The following is a 21,630-nucleotide window of genomic DNA, read 5'->3' on the forward strand; positions in this document are numbered from 1 at the left end:
CATTCCGAATTTTTATATGTATTATAATTTTATTTAGTCACTATATGATTAATTAATAATTGTGAAATCTTCCGACGTTGTGGGGATCAATTATGTTCCTGAGTAAGGAATGAAAGAAATGATTATTGAAACTTTTTCTTGTTAAGAAATTAATTAATTCCTTATGATTTTTAAATATAATTAATGTGGTTACTTAACCAATGTGTTTACAAGAGTCAATTGATCATGTCCGTTTATATTAAAGATGAGATTACACAGAATTTTGACACGTGAAACAACCATTGAAGCCTATTTTACTAGGCTCTTGTACTATATATAGATATTAGATATTAGTTTAAGAAGTCTATTCTTTATTATTAATTCGAAAACTTTGCGGAACGTTCTCGAAGTGACGAGAAACACTTCCAATGCCTGTACATAATAGGATAAGAGAAGCTAATACGTGCATATAATGTTGCCTGGGTTTATATTGTCTTTGATTATACAATAAACAGTATCAATGGTAGTCCTTATATAAGAAGAAAATGAGGGGGAAGATATTGTCAGCTATTCCAAGTTCGACTACTCAAGGATTAAAGTTTAGTCAAGGTCGCAGAGGCGTGCGCCTCTCCTAATTTACATTGGTAAGCTCGACGTCTACCGCTCTCTGAGGGCACCCTTCCTCTACACGATCGGGAAGTCCTTGCTCAGTAGATGGCGTGCCTTGCTCATTGGTCAAGACGTCGTTGTTTTGGCTGGAGTCGCTCGACAGAATTGGAGGGAAATGAGTGTTTTCTAAAGTTTCAACACCTGCAATCTCATTGCCGCCATCATTCATAACTCCATCCCTAAATCTGCCCTTCCTAAAATTATGGGAATTGGCATCTCTTTGGTAAAATCTTCTTCCTAATTCAACAGTCTTCTCCCACAATGAACCCGAAGAACTTGTTACTTCCTGCCAATTTCTTTTAATGAACATAACCATGAAAATGAGGAGAGCAGAAATCGCAGCAGCTCCAGCAATCAGAAATAGAACCCAAAAACTGTCAAGACCTAGGCTGTCGGATGAAACCGAGGAATTTGAATTCTGGCAGTTGGTTTTGGATGTAAGCCACGCATTTTCAATTTCTGTCATTTGAAGCCCTTCAGTCACATTGAGGATTGCTCGCGAAATATCAGGTACCAGTGGAGACCCTTTAGGGAAAACCTGTAAACCGAAAAGAGCTGAACATCAGATTTTTTTCAATCAAAGTATTAATTACTAAACCTAATAATTGCAAATTTGGAGGGTTTCCTCTTTTAGCTAGAATTGAGGGATCGAGGACTGTACAAAGCCAAATCCAGCAGTTTTGAATGCTGGAATCATGGTATATTTGTTGCAATATTCTGAAAGTATAAGTTTAAGGTAGGGGACTTCATGGAATGCTGCTGCAATCCCGCCTTTTGCACTTCCATTGGAAAGAAGTGCATCGCATTCTTCAGGAGACTGATAAGATATAAGTCTTGAATCATCGAATTTCATTTGCTTTAGCATTCCATAAGCAAAAGAGCCATGTTGGTAACCCACGTTTTTTCCACTTTTTAGGAGTTGATCCACATCAGTCATAGTTGGTTGAAGATTTTGCACCACCAAAAGAGAGCTCAAGCTTGCCGTATAACTTTGCGTTAGTATAAGTACCACGAAAACCCACACAATCACAACAAATCGTGCTAAGTTGCTAAGCACTTTCTCCCCTGCAATCCAAATTAAGGCTAACTACATAAATTCTCCTACAAAAATATGTGAATTTCAATGTTTGATTTATCTATTAAAGTGAAAGGTGATTACTTTGTGCAAAGACCATGGTTGAAAAGGAGAACCAAAAGCTCGTGCCAACTTGATGCGTGGCTGGACCCCTGAAGTCTTCGTTAATCCGATGTTCGAGAGTCCATACAACCAATGCTATAAACACAAAGAAGCATACAGTGGTTAGCCAAAGGCCCCAAGTGAGCGGCTTTAAGAAAACCCAAGCCTTCTTGCTTGTGTTGTCCTTGTATGGCACGAGCATTGCACCCCCCGATTCGGTGTATGGTAAGGTGAAATCCACATACAATGATCTGTTTGCTATGATTGTTGTATCACCCACCACTGCATCATAATTCTGTTTCAACAAAAGGAACGGAAATGTTTTCTTTGTCAACAACATTATAGCATAGTAATTTTCAATATGTATTCCAACAAAATGAAGCACTTGCAATGAGCTCACCTGGTAAAATACTTGATCGATCATGTCATTGTAACTACCAGCACTACTTCCATTAGGCAAGGCAAATGGAATAAGGTCATAAGCCACGGAATAAGGCAATTTTTCTATGACGGCTTGAAAGATGTCAATACAATAGCCAGTGACTTGGGATGTGTTTGTGCTACGATCTCGAGTCACCTTCACGAATTGATTAAAACCGTTCTTCACAGGAACTAAGATTTTCAACCTCTTTCCATTTGTGGGAATCTCCCAACCCTTAGGAATAGAGGTTGAATCTCCCGGCCATATTATTGATCTGAGATTACTTTTCAAAGTGGAATATTTGCTTGTGTTGACTGAACTCAAATCTCTTTGCAGCCCATTGTCTAGCGTCCAAAACCCAATCCCTCTTGCTGCATTTCCATTGATATTGACAATCTGGAACGCTGATGATTCTAGTTGCCCATCAACTAGGCCAAAATTTCCAGCAAGGCCCGTAAATGTCGTAGTGGCTAGTTCTTGGAGAAGTTTATTACCATTTTGAGATATCCCAATATTGTCGAGATCTGTCGCACCTGTTGAAGCCTTCAACATCTGGAAGGTAGAATTGGCCGCACCCATTTCCTCGACAGCCATTGCTAGAGCCCGAGCAGCGTCATAAGCCCTATACCCGAAAATGTTCAACGTAGGATTAAGGATGGATGGATTGTCTTGTTGGAATTTCATCTTCCATCGGACCATGAAATTGTGCAGGTTTGGCGTATCTGGGATATAAGTCTTTATGCCTAGTACTCCTTGCATCGAGCTAGCGACAACAGATGAATCCACAGAACTTAATAGGTCAGTGATTCCATTAGTCAAGATCCACACATAACCTTCGCTCATCATTCCCACCTCTTTTGCTTTGGCCAACAGTCGAGAACCGAGGGCAGGTAACATGTGCACGATGAACACCCTCGTTTGCATCGTCATTAACTTGTAGAGTTCCTGTAGGATTTGATCGTCCGTGGCCGAAGGAGAAATAAGACTCCTATAGGAAACTTGCGTGTCGGCTTCTTCCAAAGCATCTGCAAGAGAAGGTATGATGCCTTCTCCAAACTGATTGTCCACATATATGAGGACCAATTCTTTCCAGCCAAAAGCTTGGATGACCGCACTTATGGCATTCACTTGGGACGAGTCATTTTGTGTGGCTCTAATGAAGTAAGGACTCCGAATCGAACTGAGGGATGGACTAGTAGCAGAGAAAGAGATGATGGGCACATGAGACTTGTTTCCAAGGTCAATGATGAAGTCTGCTTGCAAGGAAGCTTCAGGGCCTATTATGGCTTGGACTTGCTTATTCTTTATCAAATCGAGTGCTGCAAGGGTGAACCAGAAAGACGGTGTAAGAATACGGCAGATTATGGAAATTCGTATTGGGAAAGGCATAGTATCGATCAGAAAAGTCAATGAAAACTTGATGCAGTATTATAGCAGTAGAAATATTTAAGAAAAAGGAAAATAGGAGTTTGAAGTTGTCAAAGAAATTGTAGTTGATATTATTTAAAGATACAATCCTTTGACCTTATTGTAGGCATTTGGTTGTCGCCTTTAGAACAAAAAAAAAAAAAAAGGTGCATAAATTGGCTCAGAACGATTAAGTTGATTCTTCTCCATCGATGAGTTGACCTCTCTACCTCATGGCATAAAAAAATTGCACTCTAGAATCCAAGCCTCACATTTCAATTCTATGGCTTTTGTGAGATCAGACCTTTTTTATGATGTATTATAAATGGGTTCTCTCAACATTCATATCAAACAGCTTTCATGTCTCAAAAATTATTTGATCGATCTTGAAACTAAAATATTTTTTTATTTCTCTATTAATAATACAACTTCTATAGAATTAATTAATCACTGACTCAACTAACATGACTCGTTATTATAATATTTGGTTCAAAGAAATAATCGGCACAATCATGTAGAGATATCTACCCCATCAATATTCTCCCAAAAAAGAATTTGAAACCGTCTCTATCAATCGTCCGCTCTAAAATGACTATTTTCTAATTTGAAAGGCAAAATAGTTTTATGCACTTTTCCGAAAAATGTTGGTATGTAACGTGCATCTTTCACGAGACATTTGCAACAAGATTCATTTATCATTTACATGCAAACATAACTTTGTAGAGTTATGCTACATTTATAGCAGGACAAGAGTCTTGAGAGAGCTACATATTCATCAAAGTCGTACAAAAATAAACAAAAGAGTTAAGACCCCATAAACACGTTCAAATTTTGACTTCAACTCGATCAATTCTATCCAAGTCGCCTTCTTTTGGCAAGTGCTTTACCTGCCAGTGGTCCATTGGCGATTTTTTATGACTTAAACAACGACAGTCTTTTGTTTGAGGATCTTTTTTTAATGATCCTATTCACAAAACAATAATCTTTCGGTAATGTTAGGGACAGCTAAATGATTTGGCAATAAGAACTTATTTTCAAAGTAGATGATGATTGGCCCGGTTTAATTCAAGAACGACATTTTTCAAAACAAGTTCTAGGATACATCTTTCGTTATCTACATTTCTTTGCATATTATCTTGTCACGGGGCAAAGTAATCTTTTATATATTCTCCACGCGAAAAGGCTTTAAAATTTTTTTGTGGAATTCACGTCGAAAGAAAAAATTAGTTTTTTCCCTTTTAACTTATGGAGCGAAACATCATCCTTTTGGACATTTCGACTTTGTCATTCGTAAAAGTTCCAGTAGTACTATTTCAAAGGTGCTGCACCCCAAAACACAAAACCCCATGAAAAAAGTTATAGCAGATTAGAGATTTTCGATTTGTTTCCATTGTATCATAGCAATATCATTTCCGGTTTTAGCTTTCTGAAAGGTACACTCCAAGGAAGGAATAAATAAATTAAATTGTTCCACGATCAAATGTTACGCTCGGAGACTATGAATCCTCTCAAGCTAAGCGGCCAAGCTGTCAGTCCAATATGACGGCAAGACTCGGGGGATTATATTGACATATTTCTAACTTCGAGACCCTCCTCATTCCCATTGTGAAAGAGATCGAATGGAATCTTAAGTACCAACTTGATGTTATCTTTGATTTACAACCGACTTGAAAATAATGCTCGAAGATTTAACTGAGAACTCTTTTGAAATTTCATATAAATAGAATCTGAAATGTCCATGTTATTGGCAAATACGTCATTACGAACATTAATTGGTTTTATTTTGCATAATACAAATAGGTGCATAAAATACTTTATCCTCTACGACAGGATGTGTATTAAACCAAAACCAAACCACTTCCAAGTTCAAGCAGAGATTAAACCATAAATGTTCGGTAAAAAGAAAGATTAATCAAACAAACTTCCACACGATCAATAGAAGTACAAAAGTCTAAACCCAAAAACTGATGCCGTCATATAATTCTGGACGAGCATCATGAGCAGTCAGTGCATTAGAGAGAGAGAGAGAGAGAACCTGCAGCAGCAGCAGCAACCTCATCTTGTTTGGAATCTCTAACGTTGAGGACGAGCCTGGTATTGTAGGAAGGGTTTGAACTATAAAAGTCAGAGAGAGACATTTTAATGCAGCTCAATCCCATCTTACCCACCCACTTCTCCAGATCAAGTACCACCCCAACGTTCACCGGGATCGTTGTCGCGTTGTCGCTGTTACTGCTTTGCGCCACAGCGACCCAAGGGCCTTCACAGAAGGTCGTGAGGATTGCAAAAAAGGAGAAAGTCATAAAGAGGAGCTTTTCAGCATCGAAGGAAATTCTTGCTGGAAACATTGGAAAGTGTCTTACGAAAAGGCAAGTGTGAGTTTGTAAGAGAGGAGAAAGAGAAAGATACTCTGAGGACATGCTGACGCTGAAGATGTATTTATATTGTGGTAGAGCTTTGAAAAGTAAGACGATGCATTGACAGCTTCCATTCTGGGATTGCTCGACGTGGGCGGGACCCATCTGGGATTGCTCGACCTCCGGCGGTACCAACACTTCATCTTTTTTTTTTCCCAAGTCATTATTTAGGATAAAGAATATCAGAAATTCTTTAACCCCAAGATATAAGATTCAATGTCGAAATCTAATGAGCTCACCAAATTGGTATTACAGGCCCAGCAGAACCTTCTAAATAAATAATTTAGGGCCTCCTTACGAGTTTCGTCATATTAGATGCTCCAGAAAATCTTTAGGACCCACTTTTGATATAAAACCAGTAAACCCTTGTCTCATATAGCTAGTAAGAACATATAGACCAAGCTCATTTAGATCGTTGATCATGTTGGTCCCAAGGTATGACCCAAATAATTAATGTTTCAGTGATATTGGTGGAGATGATTTACAGCCATTCAATAGCTTCTCCTTAGAGAGAAAATATATTGCATGGTCCAATAGAACATGCAAACTAAGTTCATCTAGACCCTTGGTCACATGACTTTTATGTTCAAACCCAATTAATTAATAAATCATATAACATTATAACATATTATGTACCAATTGTGCAATAACTATTTTTTTTTTTTTTATCTTAGGGGATAAAAGGTGTGACATGTATACACCTATAGGTAACCCTAAGAATTCCACATGAGACGGTCTAGTTTGCTGTTTGCACTGTCTTATTTTTCTGAACCCCAGAGAAAGGTCATTGTTTGCGGGAGTAGGACATCTTTGATTAAACGTAGAAATTTGTCTTTATCCACCTATAGGTAACCCTAAGAATTCCACATGAGACGGTCTAGTTTGCTGTTTGCTCTGTCTTATTTTTTTCTGAACCCCAGAGAAAGGTCATTGTTTGCGGGAGTAGGACATCTTTGATTAAACGTAGAAATTTGTCTTTATCCACCTCGTTTACCTTGACCAATTCAACGATAAAACCACACACGGCCATTTTCAACCCTCATGATTAATTCCTCCCCCACCGACCGACGCAAACCTGCTTGAATTCAATCATCAAGTCCCCAGAGACCAGTCATACGGTAGATTCAATTGGTACGTCAAGTTGTACTTTTTTTATAACTCAACACACTACTCAAGTTGAAGTTGAAGAGATAACTCGGATACATCGTATTGAATGGAAACCTTTGAGCTTAGAAAAAGAAACAAAAGTAAAAAATTCGAAAGCAGATGACGAAGTAGGTCTAGATCCAAACTTTATCACCTAATTACTCCAAGAATCACTAAGAATGAAACCCACGTATGATTATGGCTTAACAACATAGTAAGCTCGTCGAATCTTAGTGCAGATTAAGGACTACTATTATAATAATAATAATAATCATCATCATCATCATTATCGTTATTGTTGTTGTTATTATTACTATTATTATTATTATTATTACTATTATTATTATTATTATTATTGTTATTATTGTTATTATTATTATTATTATTATTATTATTATTATTATTATTATTATTATTATTATTATCATCATCATTATTATCATCATCATTATCATTATCATCATTATCATTATTATTATTATTATTATTATTATTATTATTATTATTATTATTATTATTATTATTATTATTATTATTATTATTATTATTATTATTATTATTATTATTATTATTATTATTATTGTTATTACTACTATCATCATCATCAGTAAAATTGGTTTCTATTGCATGTTGAGTGATATTTGAGAGTTTCCAAGAAATTGCGTGTGCATTAAAGTCAAACCTATTGACTTGGATTTCTCCCAATATTGTAATTGCTATATTGAGAATTGCGTTGTTCCGTATCCACCTAGCTTGGTAGGAACACAGACGGAGCCATTGATGACCAAAATGCAACCATTGATTGGGTACACTGCAAGCTTGGGTATTATGTCAACATATTTTGAGTGTATGTATGTGTATTATATATATATGCGCGTACAATTTTGTATTTATAGATATATATCTATATAATATAACATTGACCCAGCAATTAATTCACAAATTATATATAAAAAAAAATCATAAAGAGTGAAAACTTAATTTAGGAGAAGCTAAATAATTGGCCTCTTGGCTCTAGATACAAATCAGTAGAATAAGATTCTTAATATGTTTAGAAGGAGAGCTTAATCGTATCTAAATGTGATGGATGATGATAAGGGTGCGGATTCTCTCTATCGATTAACTCATTTGATGCATGTGAAAGCACCAGGTCATTACTTGCGAAGGAGTTTTTTGTTTATATCATTATTAGCCTTTGGTAAGCATTATAATTATATGATTAAATAATGACTTAGAAATTAATTAGCTCTAGTCAAATAGCTCTGTTCATATGCGGAGGTATTAACTGATTCTTAATGTACCATCCAATCTCGTCCATTGGATTCTATCTTAATTATTAAACAGGAAATTTTGTCGAATGGGCCAATTGTACGACTCATGTGGTAGACAACTAGAAAAATTTTCACGGGAAAATCTGTATCTTTTATGGAACTCAACAAGAATATTGAGTCCGAACAACAACTATCTAGTTGATACAATAGTCAAAGTCATATGATGGCTGTTATAGACTGGATGAATATTTAGAAACTAGTCCAAACTTTCTGGCTTTCACAGGTTTCCTTTTCATTTCGTTGTCCACATGCTTGAGTAGTATAAATAAAATAATAGTAAAAAAAAATGAAGAATAGAAAAACATAGTGCCCGTGATTCGCGGGAATGTTCTAGGCTGTTTGATTTGGGGTTCTACACCACAAATCGCATTCCCATCACAGTCAACACTGTTACAGCCTAATTTTAGATCTAACTAGTATTATAACGGCCTACTGACATGCATGATTACTGGCGACATTTTGGCAGCACGGCAATGTATCATGTAACTCAAGATCTTATTTCAACATTATAATGGTCTTGGAACATGCGTTTTTTTTTTTACTATTTTAATAGGCAACATAATGGCGTAGCGTAGGCTTTCAAGCTTAACTTTTGCATTCCAAGGGCCTAAGAAAATGCGGTAAGTCTACTCAAATGGCAACATAATGACGTATTCTATATGTTATGATTCTAGATAGACATTACGATGTCTTGGCATGCATTTCTATTGAAAAATGAAAACAAGGGATTGAAACTTATCTAAAAGCGCGAGAAGTTTCGGTACAGAAGAACACGCGAACACCAGAGAATCACGAGGACCGAACTCAATTTGAGAGAATTTCAAGGGCAAAAGGATGAGGGAGAGACTCACCATCGCTGAAGATAAGGCATGGCTGCCTTGAGATCAGGGCAGGCACACTTTGGGTCGGCATGTGCCCGCCTCGTCTCGAGGCCGGCATGCCTGGGTCAAGGCTCACTCTTTCCGAGCTCGCATACCCTCCGTCCGACATTGATTCGTGCGACTTTTGCACTTCCAGAGTGTTTGAATCGACCTTTCCAATGAGCCCAATATTGCTCGGTGGAGTCGTGAAATCACGGACCCGAGATTTCAATTTATATCGGGTTTTAGGCTTGGTTCTGTAAACTAAGCATCGTTTCAAAGACTCCTCATTTTAAAAATCATCATTGACCATAACTTAGGGGTATGGAAAGTTCCGTCCGATTTTGATACCTTTAGGTACAGTTTCGGCCTTTGAGACCTTTTTCAAGTTTCGGAAGGTACCGCCGAAATTTGACTGGCGACTACTTCCTCATCCAACATCCGTTCGGAATGCTTGCGATCGTGAGTTTGAGGATGTGGAATCAAAATCGGGAAATGGCAAATTTACATGATATTGCCTTCGAGACTTCCTCGAGCGATGGGTTGCTTTGACGCAATTTTTTTTTTTTTTTTTGGTAATCGAGAACTGTCAAACGTCGTGCAAACACTATTTAGACGTCAGTACCTCGGGGGAATTTGGCCCAGCAACCCACCGCCACGGCCTCTCACTTAAATCGCAATAGCAACGTGGGGATTCGAACTTTCGACCGCATCAAAGCAGGTGAGAATGAATACCAACGCGGCTACCCACAGGTGGGTGCTATGACGGAAATTCTTCTTTGATTTAGGCAATTATTTTCCAAAGAGGGTGATTCCCTTTTGTGGCGACACACTCGCCTTTTCAGCGGTAGTAGAAGGCAATTCCTATGGGACTTTCCATGAAAGTAATGTAGTGACTTTCTCGCTAAGATTCGGCCTCGATCCATCCGATAGAAGCATTCGCATCTGCCATTATTAAACCCTGCTTGCCAAGTTTAACTTGAAGTTTTGCACGAAAATCTATGAAGCTTTCGAATCAACCTCTTTTACATCCCTAGGTTGCATTGCTAGACTCAACGGAGTTAGTATACAAAAAGTATTGCATGGGGCATAATTCATGAAGGCATAACCCAATTAGCTCTATTGCTTTCGGGAAACAATTCAGGAAGCAATTCGGCGAGGAAATGTTAAGTTTATTGATGACAAAGGAAAAGGAAAAATGGAAGTCGACACCGACCCTCTTTCTCAAAGTGGTCCGTATTGCATTGGCTATATTTGAAGACAGAACAAGTTGTGCTAACGATGTTGACAGGATATCGAAGCAGGCACCTATATTGAGGTAGGAGGAATTTGTAAGTGAGATGGCAGTTTGGTCAAGGTAGAAAGGTTAGTTACCAACCACTCCCCACACCTACACATGAGGCTTATAGGCCAAGCATATTCGACCGAGTTAGTTTCTTGAAGAAAGGCCCTGATGAGAAAGAAGTTCCTCGAGCAGCGGTGTGAAGAGGGTAACTCTAATGGAGAGTATGATTTCTATGTGATCTACTCGGTCTCCGATGGTTTTGGACCTCTCTCATCACAAAACTAATTCAAAGAATGAGGTATTTCCTCACATTTATGAACCAACCACCAGTCCATTACATAATTAATGTGGAACGACCTCAACACTCTTTGACATCGACATCAAAGATACCCTAACTTTCAACTCACTTTCAGATTTTTCACCTTACCTTTTTGTAAAAAGTATGAAAGTTGAACCCCATATTTGAAACTAAACCGTGCCTACCCCCGACCCCTTGAGAAGATGAGGAATCAAACTCTTAACCTCCCTCTTCCCATATGGGAAAAGTAACCACCGAGACACAATTGTCAAAGTCTCCGCATTGACGAGCCCTAAATGACATCGAGGATATTTTCCTACAGGATGTAAAGAAAGAGGAAGATATCCAGACAAACGAATCAGGACTTTTGGCGAAAGGCCAGAGCCCATGGGCTTTTCTAGGCAAGTGACGGAAATTCACACTTCTCTCTCTTGTAATCCTCATGTCCTCTTGCCCATTTAGTTAACTTTTGAAATTTCTCCAAACCAAGAGCAAAATCACTTTCTTTTCACTTCAATTTTTTCCTCAAATCCAAACTATTTCCCCCAAATCCATTCATTTTCAACCCCAAACCCTTAAACCCTAGGTTTCACCAAAATCCTCCCTTTCCTCCAAAACTTTCAATCAAAAGAGTCAAAGTGCGTTAGCCGCAAGATTTAAATTAAACAAGAAGCAAAGAACAAAATAGATCCGATAAGAGATGTTTTAGAGGCAAAGCTTATATTTTTCTACTAAATAGGTAACTCGAATGATTGCCTTTCTTATTCATCATTTATCTGCCATCAACATCCCTTTCATATCAAGCATTTATCTTAGCATACACCGGACTTAGTTGGCTGTGGGAGAGCTCCCTAAGGACTATTCGAGAAATCTAATATTTGTGCTGAAATTTCAATGCAGTTCCCTGCAACATTGCTTTTGTGTATGACCATGATGTTCGATTTGCTAGTTGTTCTAGCGGATCCACAGGGTCACCACACCCTGGGACTTTCCTTGTGTGTGTGTCAGACATAAAGTGCAAGTTCGATACTCTATACTATAAAATAATAATAATAATAATAATAATAATAAATAAATAAATAAATAAATTTCATATTTTGAACCCTCACTTAGATTTAGACTCGCGTCTTATCTGATTCACGAGATAAGTGGAGTATTTTACGGATTTGGGATTTTACCTAACTAAAGTAGGCTTCCTCATCATTGAAAAAAAAATGTTTTGAATAAGTTAACCTACGCCGTATTAAATTTCTTTTTGACCTTGGAAATCCAAATAATAACTAGCCCAAATATAAAATCGTTCCTATTTATTTATTTTTCTCTATTGATAATTCTTATGTATGAGAGCAAAGTCCCAACTATTTTGAGACCTATGAAACATCTTATAATGTCCCTTGAATTGGTGAAATCCAGACCTGTGCCAGAGACTCTTGCACACAGATAATTATGCTTGCTTTCTCTTACCGAGCAAGGAACTTTTTCGCATCGCGTGATTATACTCTGCGATGTTTGGCACAAATATATTTCTCCATCGCTCTTCCTCGTTTTTTCCTTTTGTGGGCAGTAAATCATACAGATTGCAATTAAAAGGCATTAGTTATCTTCGAACTGATCCAGCAAAAGGACATTGTTTGGCATCAGCTTCAATTTTCCTTTCTTTTTTACTTCAATTCTTCCTTTCTCTAGCAGGAACACTTGATAAGTGACATTCACTTCCCTAAAATTGTGTGGTCTTAAGACCTCCTGACATTACATAGGCCCTCCATCAAATTCGTATAAATTGATTTGTCGTGTCACCAAGAATTTGTCGTGTCACCAAAAGATATTTCTCGTGGTTTTGGTTTTAATTTGTTTTCCTAAGGTTAATTTTAGTTGTATTTGGTGAAAAAAGAAAAAAATTCTTTGTAATTTTGTATTTGATGGGGGTAGGAAGGGTGATAAAAGGTCTTTCATCCAAGCAAAATAGTATGTGCACGGAACATCAGTCAATTATTGTTGTGATCACATTTTTCAGACATGGAGTTCGTGCATTCTTGATAAATTAAAAAAAAATGTAGCATTTTCCCACCTAATTAATAGTTATAAATCATTCTAACCCTTAGTTGATCAGTTACCTTGTGTTTGTGTGGGTTGGGGGTGTGGGGGCGGGCAATGTGGGTTTCATTAATCATATAATGGGGTTAAAGGTGGATTTCATGTATAAAATAATGTTAAGCATACATTTATTAAATTTATTTGTAAATATATTCATTAATTAGTGGAATTCATGTATAAAATAATGTTAAGTGTACATTTATTCAATTTATTTGTAAATATTCATTAATTACTAAAATTATGTTTTCAGTTAGCAGTTAAAAAGCAGATTTGTAAATTATGTTAGGGTGTAAGCGAGTCAAGCTACCCATAAGCTACAAGAGTTTGACTAGTAGTTCTATTCAAAGATCACTGGAAATTAGCTCGACATTTTGTCGAAATTGAGTCGAGCTTGAATGGTTCGAGTACTTAAATCTGGTCAAGCTAATGCCAAAAATACTTACAAGACTCAAGCAATTGACTAGGTTACTTCTTTTTTTCTTTTCTTTTCTTTTTTGGTTGGAAAACAAGCCTAGTTGAGCGGTAGAAAAACTAGAATCTGAGCACGAGCGTGAACTAAGTTCAATTTCCCTATATCACATATCAACTAACTGAGTAGAGAGTAGAGTTGAAATTGAGATTATTGAAGACCGATCCAAGCGAGCTCAAGCTGGAAAAATCGAGCTCGAGCAAACCTCCTATATCAGGGTTTAAATATCCTAATTGAGTTATACTCAAGTGCTCAATTATGTCAAATCGGCTCAACTCGATTCTATTGTTAAGGCATGGCACCCAGCACATATTCGGTACCCCTTCCTAGTTTTTTTTTTTTTTTTTTTTTCTAGTCCTATCCTATTATCTATTTTACAAGTCACTGCGTGCATTATGTGTTGTGTGTAGGTTACGAAACCTTGCTCCCTTACTCACACGTCTCCGGCCCAATCTCTCAAGAAGATGAGAAATCAAACTCCTAACCTCTCCAATAATCTAGACCTTGACTTTAGGACTCAAATTAACAGATCATTTCGGCGTGCTCGACCCGGATGTGTCAAGGCCTATGGTCAACTTGCCAAAATAAGACTGCGAACTCTAGTGGAAAGCCAACCTAACTTTCAACAGGAAAGAAAGAAAGATCATCGCGGGCTGGACTTTGGATGGGAATGACCGGTTGAACCACGGTTCTGCGTCACTGTGAAGTTTTCTTTCTTTCTCTCTGTCTTTTTGTGCTTTTGGCCACTCCATCCCATTGGTGAGGTTCAAGAATCGTTGCCTCAGTCGCTGGTGTTCGGTCAAATCAAGGACACAGCCTTGTCAAAGACAATCGGAAGTACCGGTTGATAAGTCAATTAGAAGATACTCTGTGAAGCACGGATCTATCTAGCATGTGTCATTTTATGATTGCATATTATCATTCAACACTCGGAACCTTACTATACCTGACTATTCAACGATAATCATTTCCAAAGAAATGATGGGGTGTCTCCCTCAACCCCCAGGGTCTCCCTAGTTTCTAGGTATATTTACATCCCGAGGTTCTTAACTTAGGTCCAATTTTTTTGTGCTTTGGGCCATTCCATTCCGTCAGTGATGTTCAAGTAGGGTTGCCTCAGTGGTTGGTGATTGGTCAAATCGAGGACTCCGCTTGACATAAAGAAACGTTGTACTGCGATGCTATCCACGTATTAGACAAGACAGGCCCAACAAACTGTTGGCATTTAATTCTTCTGTGGAAAATCTTCAACCAAGGCAAAAGGGCCTACTCACATGACTCCGTTCATTGCACCATATCTAGTGGTTTGATGATTAAAGAAAAATTTATAATGTTCAAATTCTTTGTATTCATGTTCTTAAGACTTATTTTCAAATTGATGCATTAAAAAGAATACTAGAGGACGATACTAAGTTCTTAATATATGCATCCATAAGATATGCTAAATGATGTAGCATGCTTTTATTGGATGGTAAATATGACCTGCCTATTTAAATATTCACACAAATTGCATGTCATATTTTTTTGTTACACTACTTATTCAGACAGCAAATTCCCCAAAATTACTTGAAAAATGGTGAATTTCAGGGTGGTTACCAAAGTTTCAACGTGATCTATAATTACATCGTCGAATCTTGATTTCAATTACCAAAAATTGACTTATGCTATAGATAATTTTTAACAAAAAGGATTGTTAATTAGCGTACTAATAAAAAATGCAACAACAATAAGTCACTATTTTATATAAATCATATAGTGCAAAACGCTAAGTTTAACCATAACAAGTTGGAGGTCACATGAAGCGAGAATCTCCTCCTTGCACGTGTTTCGCAGCCGGACCGTCGCGCAAATCAGCTTCATTCACTAAATTCTAAAAAGGGTCGGTAGAAATTGGAAAACGATGGAGAAAAGTCGAAGGGGCTCTATATCTCGAAGTGAAAAGCCACTCCATGCCAAACTATATTCTATGACCATGCGAAGAAGTCTCCTCAGTATATAAACCTTGATTTAAAAAGTATAAAGGTTCAATCCGTCCGTAGAAATCATTCCTAGCCAAATGGCAATTTGCTTGTAAAATACGTGAAATAGAGCAAATATGGTCAGTACCGAAAAACTTCAGACACACAGTCTTACCCATCTTTGATTTGAAGATTACAATAACCATTGTAGAAGTCGTTCGTATAAAACCTTTTTACTCCGACAAAGTATGCTATAATTACCTCATTTTAAAGGTAATTTTTTTATAAAAGTACACTGAAATGTAGAGCATCCGAATTTAACTTTGTTATGTATAATTTTATAAAAGAATATGTTCACTAAAAATTCTAAAACTTGTTACGCAAATGCAATTGAATCATAAAATTTACAAAAGTGCAATGAAATCTTTTCATTAACACTGTCAATATAACTAATGAAAATACTGACATTGTATTTTTAAATTAATTTCTATTTTCCACATGGCATTGTTATTATTTTTTATTCAAATTTTTTTAATTAGAAAAAAAAAAAAAGAAAAGCTAAAATTTATTATATAAATAAAATTGTGAAAAAGAAAATGGCAAGGCTCACGAATAGTCGCTTCTGCCACCGCAACCCATTACTAAAGGGGCTTACGGAGGTCATAAGCTACTGTACCTGACTATTCAACGATAATCATTTCCAAAGAAATGATGGGGTGTCTACCTCAACCCCAGGGTCTCCCTAGTTTCTAGGTATATTTACATCCCAAAGTTCTTAACTTGGGTCCGATTTTTTTGTGCTTTGGGCCATTCCATTCCTTCAGTGATGTTCAAGTAGGGTTGCCTCAGTGGTTGGCGATTGGTCAAATCGAGGACTCCGCTTGACATAATGAAACGTTGTACGGCGATGCTATCCACGTATTAGACAAGACAGGCCCAACAAACTGTTGGCATTTAATTCTTCTGTGGAAAATCTTCAACCAAGGCAAAAGAGCCTATTCACGTGACTCCATTCATTGCACCATATCTAGTGGTTTGATGATTAAAGAAAAATTTATAATATTCAAATTCTTTGTATTCATGTTCTTAGGACTTATTTTCAAATTGATGCATTAAAAAGAATACTAGATGACGATACTAAATTCTTAAGATATGCATCCATAAGATATGTTAACTGATGTAGCATACTTTTATTAGATGGTAAATATGACATGCCTGTTTAAATGTTCACACAAATTGCATGTCATATTTTTTTGTTACACTACTCATTCAGACAGCAAATTCCCCAGCATTGCTTGAAAAATGGTGAATTTCAGGGTGGTTACCAAAGTTTCAACGTGATCTATAATTACATCATCGAATCTTGATTTCAATTACCAAATATATTAAAATTGACTTTCATGCTATTGATAAATTTTAACAAAAAGGATTGTCAATTAGCGTACTAATAAAAAAGACAACAACAATAAGTCGCTATTTTATATAAATCATATAGTACAAAACGCTAAGTTTAACCATAACAAGTTGGAGGTCACATGAAGCGAGAATCTCCTCCTTGCACGTGTTTCGCAGCCGGACCATCGTGCAAATCAGCTTCATTCACTAAATTCTGAAAAGGCGTCGGTAGAAATTGGAAAAACGATGGAGAAAAGTCGAAGGGGCTCTATATCTCGAAGTGAAAAGCCACTCCATGCCAAACTATATCCTATGACCATGCGAAGAAGTCTCCTCAGTTTATAAACCTCGATTTAAAAAGTATAAAGGTTCAATCCGTCCGTAGAAATCATTCCTAGCCAAATGGCCATTTGCTTGTAAAATACGTAAAATAGAGCAAATATGGTCAGTACCGAAAAACTTCAGACAAACGGAGGCTGCATGTTTTCGTTTCTTTTTCTGTTTAAAAACATAAATTTTGTTTTTTTGTTCTCGGAACAAAAAAAATGTAAACGCGTTTGTTTGCATTCTTGTTCAAAATCTGATTTTTAATTTTCAGAATACAAAAAGAACAGAAATGAGAAACAAAAAAAAAAAATTATTTCTTGTTCCAAAACACTTTTGAAGAAACACTTCTTTTCTCTCTTCTCTTTTCTTCTTCTTTTCTCCTTCTTTTTCTTTGGCTGGTTCTGGCCCTCGGCCATGGCCGGCGATCGGCCGTCGAGGGCCGGCGACACCGTCGAGGGGGAGACGACCTCGCCGGAGCTGTCCGCCGGCCCCCGGCGAGGCCGAGCCTTGCCGAGGCTGCGGCTCGGCCTCGCCGCTGATCTAGGCGAGGCTACACGGCCCCGTCGGCTGGTTGCCGGTAAGAAAAAAAAAAAATAAAGGAAAAATGAAAATAAAATAAAAATTTTAAAAATTTTAAAAAAGAAACAAAAAAGAATATAATCTACCAAACGTGTTTCTATTCATTTTTTATTCCCAGAACAAATTTACCAAACGCGTGTTTTACGGTAAAAAATTATTCCCTGCAACGTAAACACTTTTTTTTTTATTTCCGTTCCCGGAACAATTTTTGAACAAATGTTACCAAACGCGTCCACAATCTTATCCATCTTTGATTTGAAGATTACAATAACCATTGTAGAAGTCGTTTGTATAAAACCTTTTACTCCGACCAAGTATGCTATAATTACCTCCTTTTAAAGGCAATTTTTTTTATAAAAGTACACTTTGAAATGTAGAGCATCCGAATTTAACTTTCTTATGTATAATTTTATAAAAGAATATGTTCACTAGAAATCCTAAAACTTGTTACACAAGTATGATTGAATCCTAAAATTTGCAAAAAGTGTAATAAAATCTTTTCATTAACACTATTGACATAACTAACGAAAAATGTTGATATTGTATTTTTAAATTAATTTCTATTTTCCACATGGCATTTTTATTATTTTTTATTCAAATCATTTTTTAATTAGAAAAAAACTAAAAAGAAAAGCTAAAATTTATTATATAAACAAAATTGTTAAAAAAGGAAATGGCAAGGCTCACGAATAGTCCCTTCTGCCACCGCAACCCATTACAAAAGGGGCTTACGGAGATCACATGCTCTCATCCGACTAAGTGGTGCCTCTCTAACCCTAGGTGAGGTCCAACAATCCTCATTAGGCTCAAGCTCAAGCACCCAAATCTAAGTGACACCAACCATCAATTGAAGATTGGCAACAATTGCCCACCCTAGGTGAGGCCTTATCGGGCCCTAGGCAAGGGCCAACGACCCTTGCCGAGCCACCAAGGGTGACGCCAATGCTCACTTGGGGTTAGTGAGGATCAATGAGGCCTCGCCCGAGCCTACGAGGCCTCGCCCTAGTGGGCGATTATTGGGCCAACGCCACTCAAATCTAGGCACACTCACCTAGGCCTAGCTAGGGCCATTGGCCCTTCGGGCGATGGCTGATGGAAGCGCCACCAGACTATCATTCTCTTTTTTTTTTTAGTTTTGTTTCTTTGATAAAATTGTTGGTATTCTTTTTTTATTTTTTAATCTAATTTATAAAGATTTAAATAACTAATAATAAAAATGTTGCGTCAGTATTTTTCATTAATCAAATTAATGATGTTAACAAATTGACTTAATTGTAATTTTTACAAATTTTAAGGCTCATAATAAATTTTATGATTTTTAGTGAGCATATTCCTTTTATAAAGTGAAAGACTTTTTAAAAGATCCGAATTTAGTTTTTAAAAAGATCCGCAAGAAACAGGTCTGGCCTGCAAACTAAATTCAACTTTCAGCATTCCTTATAAAATGCATCTGCTTACACTTGACTAAAACAGCACATTCCTCTCAAGATTTTCCCAATCCGCCAATCCCCAAAGCCACCCATCATGGAGGAGCAGGCGGTGGTTCTGTATTCTGCACCGGCCATCGGCCACCTCACGCCCATGGTGGAGCTGGGCAAGCTCCTTCTCACTCACCAACCTTCCCTCTCCATCCACGTCCTCCTCCCCAACCAAGCCTACGAAGGCGGCTCCATCTCCTCCTACATCGCCGCCGTCTCCGCCACCCACCCTTCCATCACCTTCCACCACCTGCCTCCCACCTCCCTCCCTCCCGACTACTCCACCACCTCCCCGCACCTCGAGACCCTCGCCCTCGAGCTCCTCCGCCTCAACAACCCCAACGTCCACCGCGCCCTCGTCTCCATCTCCGAGACCCACCGCGTCCGGGCCCTCGTCATCGACTTCTTCTGCACCAACGCCCTGTCGGTCGCGCGCGACCTCGGCATCCCATGCTACTACTTCTTCAGCTCCTCGGGGGGCGGCTTGACCGTCTTCCTCAGCTTGCCCGTCCTCCACAGGACCACCACCAAAAGCTTGAAGGACCTCGACACTGACACCGTCCTCCGCTTCCCCGGCGCGCCGCGGTTGCTGCCTTCCGACATCCCCGAACTGGTGCAAGACCGCAACGACCGGGCCTACGAGCTCTTGCTGGAGAGCGCAACGAACATGCTGATGGCGTCCGGGATTATATTGAACACGTTGGAGAAACTCGAGGAGGAAACCGTGAAAGTCATCCGGGACGGCAAATGCGTGCCCGACGGGCCGACCCTCCGCTTTACTGCATCGGGCCCCTGGTCTCGAGCGGGGATGGCGGAAAAGCCGGGAGCGGCGGCGGCCCAGGCAACGACAAGCCGGAGTGCTTGACATGGTTGGACTCGCAGCCGAGAGGAAGCGTCGTGTTCTTGAGCTTCGGGAGCCTCGGGGTCTTCTCCGCCGAGCAGCTGAAGGAGATAGCGACGGGGCTCGAGAGGAGCGGCCACCGGTTCCTATGGGTGGTCCGGAGCCCGGTCACCGGCAAGGCCATAAGGCCGTCTCCACGGCGGAGCCGGACCTGGGCGCGCTTCTCCCGGAGGGGTTTTAGAGCGGACCGCGGGAGAGGCTTCGTCGTGAAGTCGTGGGCCCCGCAGGTGGCGGTGCTGCACCACGGCGCCACGGGCGGGTTCGTGACCCACTGCGGGTGGAACTCGGTGCTCGAGGCCGTGTGCGCGGGGGTGCCGATGATCGCGTGGCCGCTCTACGCGGAGCAGCGGCAGAACCGGGTGTTCATGGTGGAGGCGATGAGGGTCGCGCTGCCGATGGAGGAGGTGGTGGGGAGGAGCGGTCGGTGAGCGCGGCGGAGGTGGAGCAGCGGGTCCGAGGGCTGATGGGGCGGGAGGGCGAGGCCATCAGGGAGCGGATGCAGCATCTCAAGCAAGAAGCGCAGGCAGCACTGAATCCCGGCGGGTCGGCTCAGGTCGCGTTGGCTGAGTTAGTACAGTCATGGAACATCGCTTGAGCTTTTGCCTTTTCTATCGTTTTTTTTTTTAATCTTTTTCTCTTCTTTGTGTGCTTTTGAAAAAAAAAAAAAAAAAAAAAAACGCTGCAAGTGGTCAAACGCTAAGCTGCAATGAGGGCACGCTCGAAACCCTAGAGAAAATTCTAGTAACTAGAAAAATAATAATGGGATTTGATCCTTTGCACCGATCCCTTTTTTGATTTAATTCTTAAACTACATTTCACGGGACATGTGTTCTGGTTTGGTTGGTGGGGGTCGGTTCGCTAATGACATGTAATCCCGGGGTATGAAAGAAAAGAAAGCATTTTGACTATATTGTTAAAGCCGATGTATTATTAGGGACCGCAATTACAATAATCTTGTCGTTATGCTATCGAGATGGTTACAAACGGCCCTTATTTCGCCACAGCGCCGTCGAATGATGTCATGTGGATAATTTATGGTTTGTTGCGTTTTAGTGAGTGAATGACGAAGGTCATATGCATTATTTATGCCAAGGTCGTGACAAAGTGCATAGGTAACCATCAGGAGCGTGAAAAAGTCATCGGTGCTCCGGAATCTAAATGTCCGCAAATCATTTGAATGTCCTAATTTATATTCAATGTTCATTCCAATGCAAATAATTTTTTTTTTCGATCATTTAAATATTATATAATTTTTCAATCAATCACCTTAACTATCATAATTATTTAAAAATGTTCACAATAAGTGACATGTTACATTGGATTTTCAGCATTTTGGTAAATGTTTTCGAAAGTTTTTACATTTAAATGACTAAATGAAAGTTATGGCACTTAGATGAAATGTTTTTTAGAAGTTGTGACATTTAAGTGATAATAAAAAG

The 21,630-nt window shown here is 38.8% G+C and overlaps 2 protein-coding genes across 2 annotated transcripts; one reads left to right on the forward strand and one right to left on the reverse strand.

Annotated features, from left to right (window-relative positions):
* Positions 1-549: 549 nt before the first annotated feature.
* Positions 550-6,001, reverse strand: LOC104439430 (glutamate receptor 2.1-like). The gene is made up of 5 exons (XM_039309539.1): positions 5,689-6,001; positions 2,226-3,565; positions 1,808-2,120; positions 1,310-1,713; positions 550-1,186 (listed from the first exon to the last, which is right to left on the reverse strand). The coding sequence occupies exons 1-5, from the start codon at positions 5,999-6,001 to the stop codon at positions 611-613; spliced, it is 2,946 nt and encodes a 981-aa protein (XP_039165473.1). The 3' UTR covers positions 550-610.
* A 13,188-nt stretch (positions 6,002-19,189) lies between these two features.
* On the forward strand, positions 19,190-21,109 carry LOC104437115 (UDP-glycosyltransferase 88B1). The gene is given in 5 exon segments (XM_010049999.3): positions 19,190-20,051; positions 20,054-20,310; positions 20,313-20,368; positions 20,370-20,595; positions 20,598-21,109. Coding segments are annotated over 5 exon segments (1,443 nt in total). The 5' UTR covers positions 19,190-19,336; the 3' UTR covers positions 20,787-21,109.
* The last annotated feature ends 521 nt before the right edge of the window (positions 21,110-21,630 follow it).

Source organism: Eucalyptus grandis, chromosome 3 (genome assembly GCF_016545825.1).
Source record: "Eucalyptus grandis isolate ANBG69807.140 chromosome 3, ASM1654582v1, whole genome shotgun sequence".
Taxonomy (NCBI): Eukaryota; Viridiplantae; Streptophyta; class Magnoliopsida; order Myrtales; family Myrtaceae; genus Eucalyptus; species Eucalyptus grandis.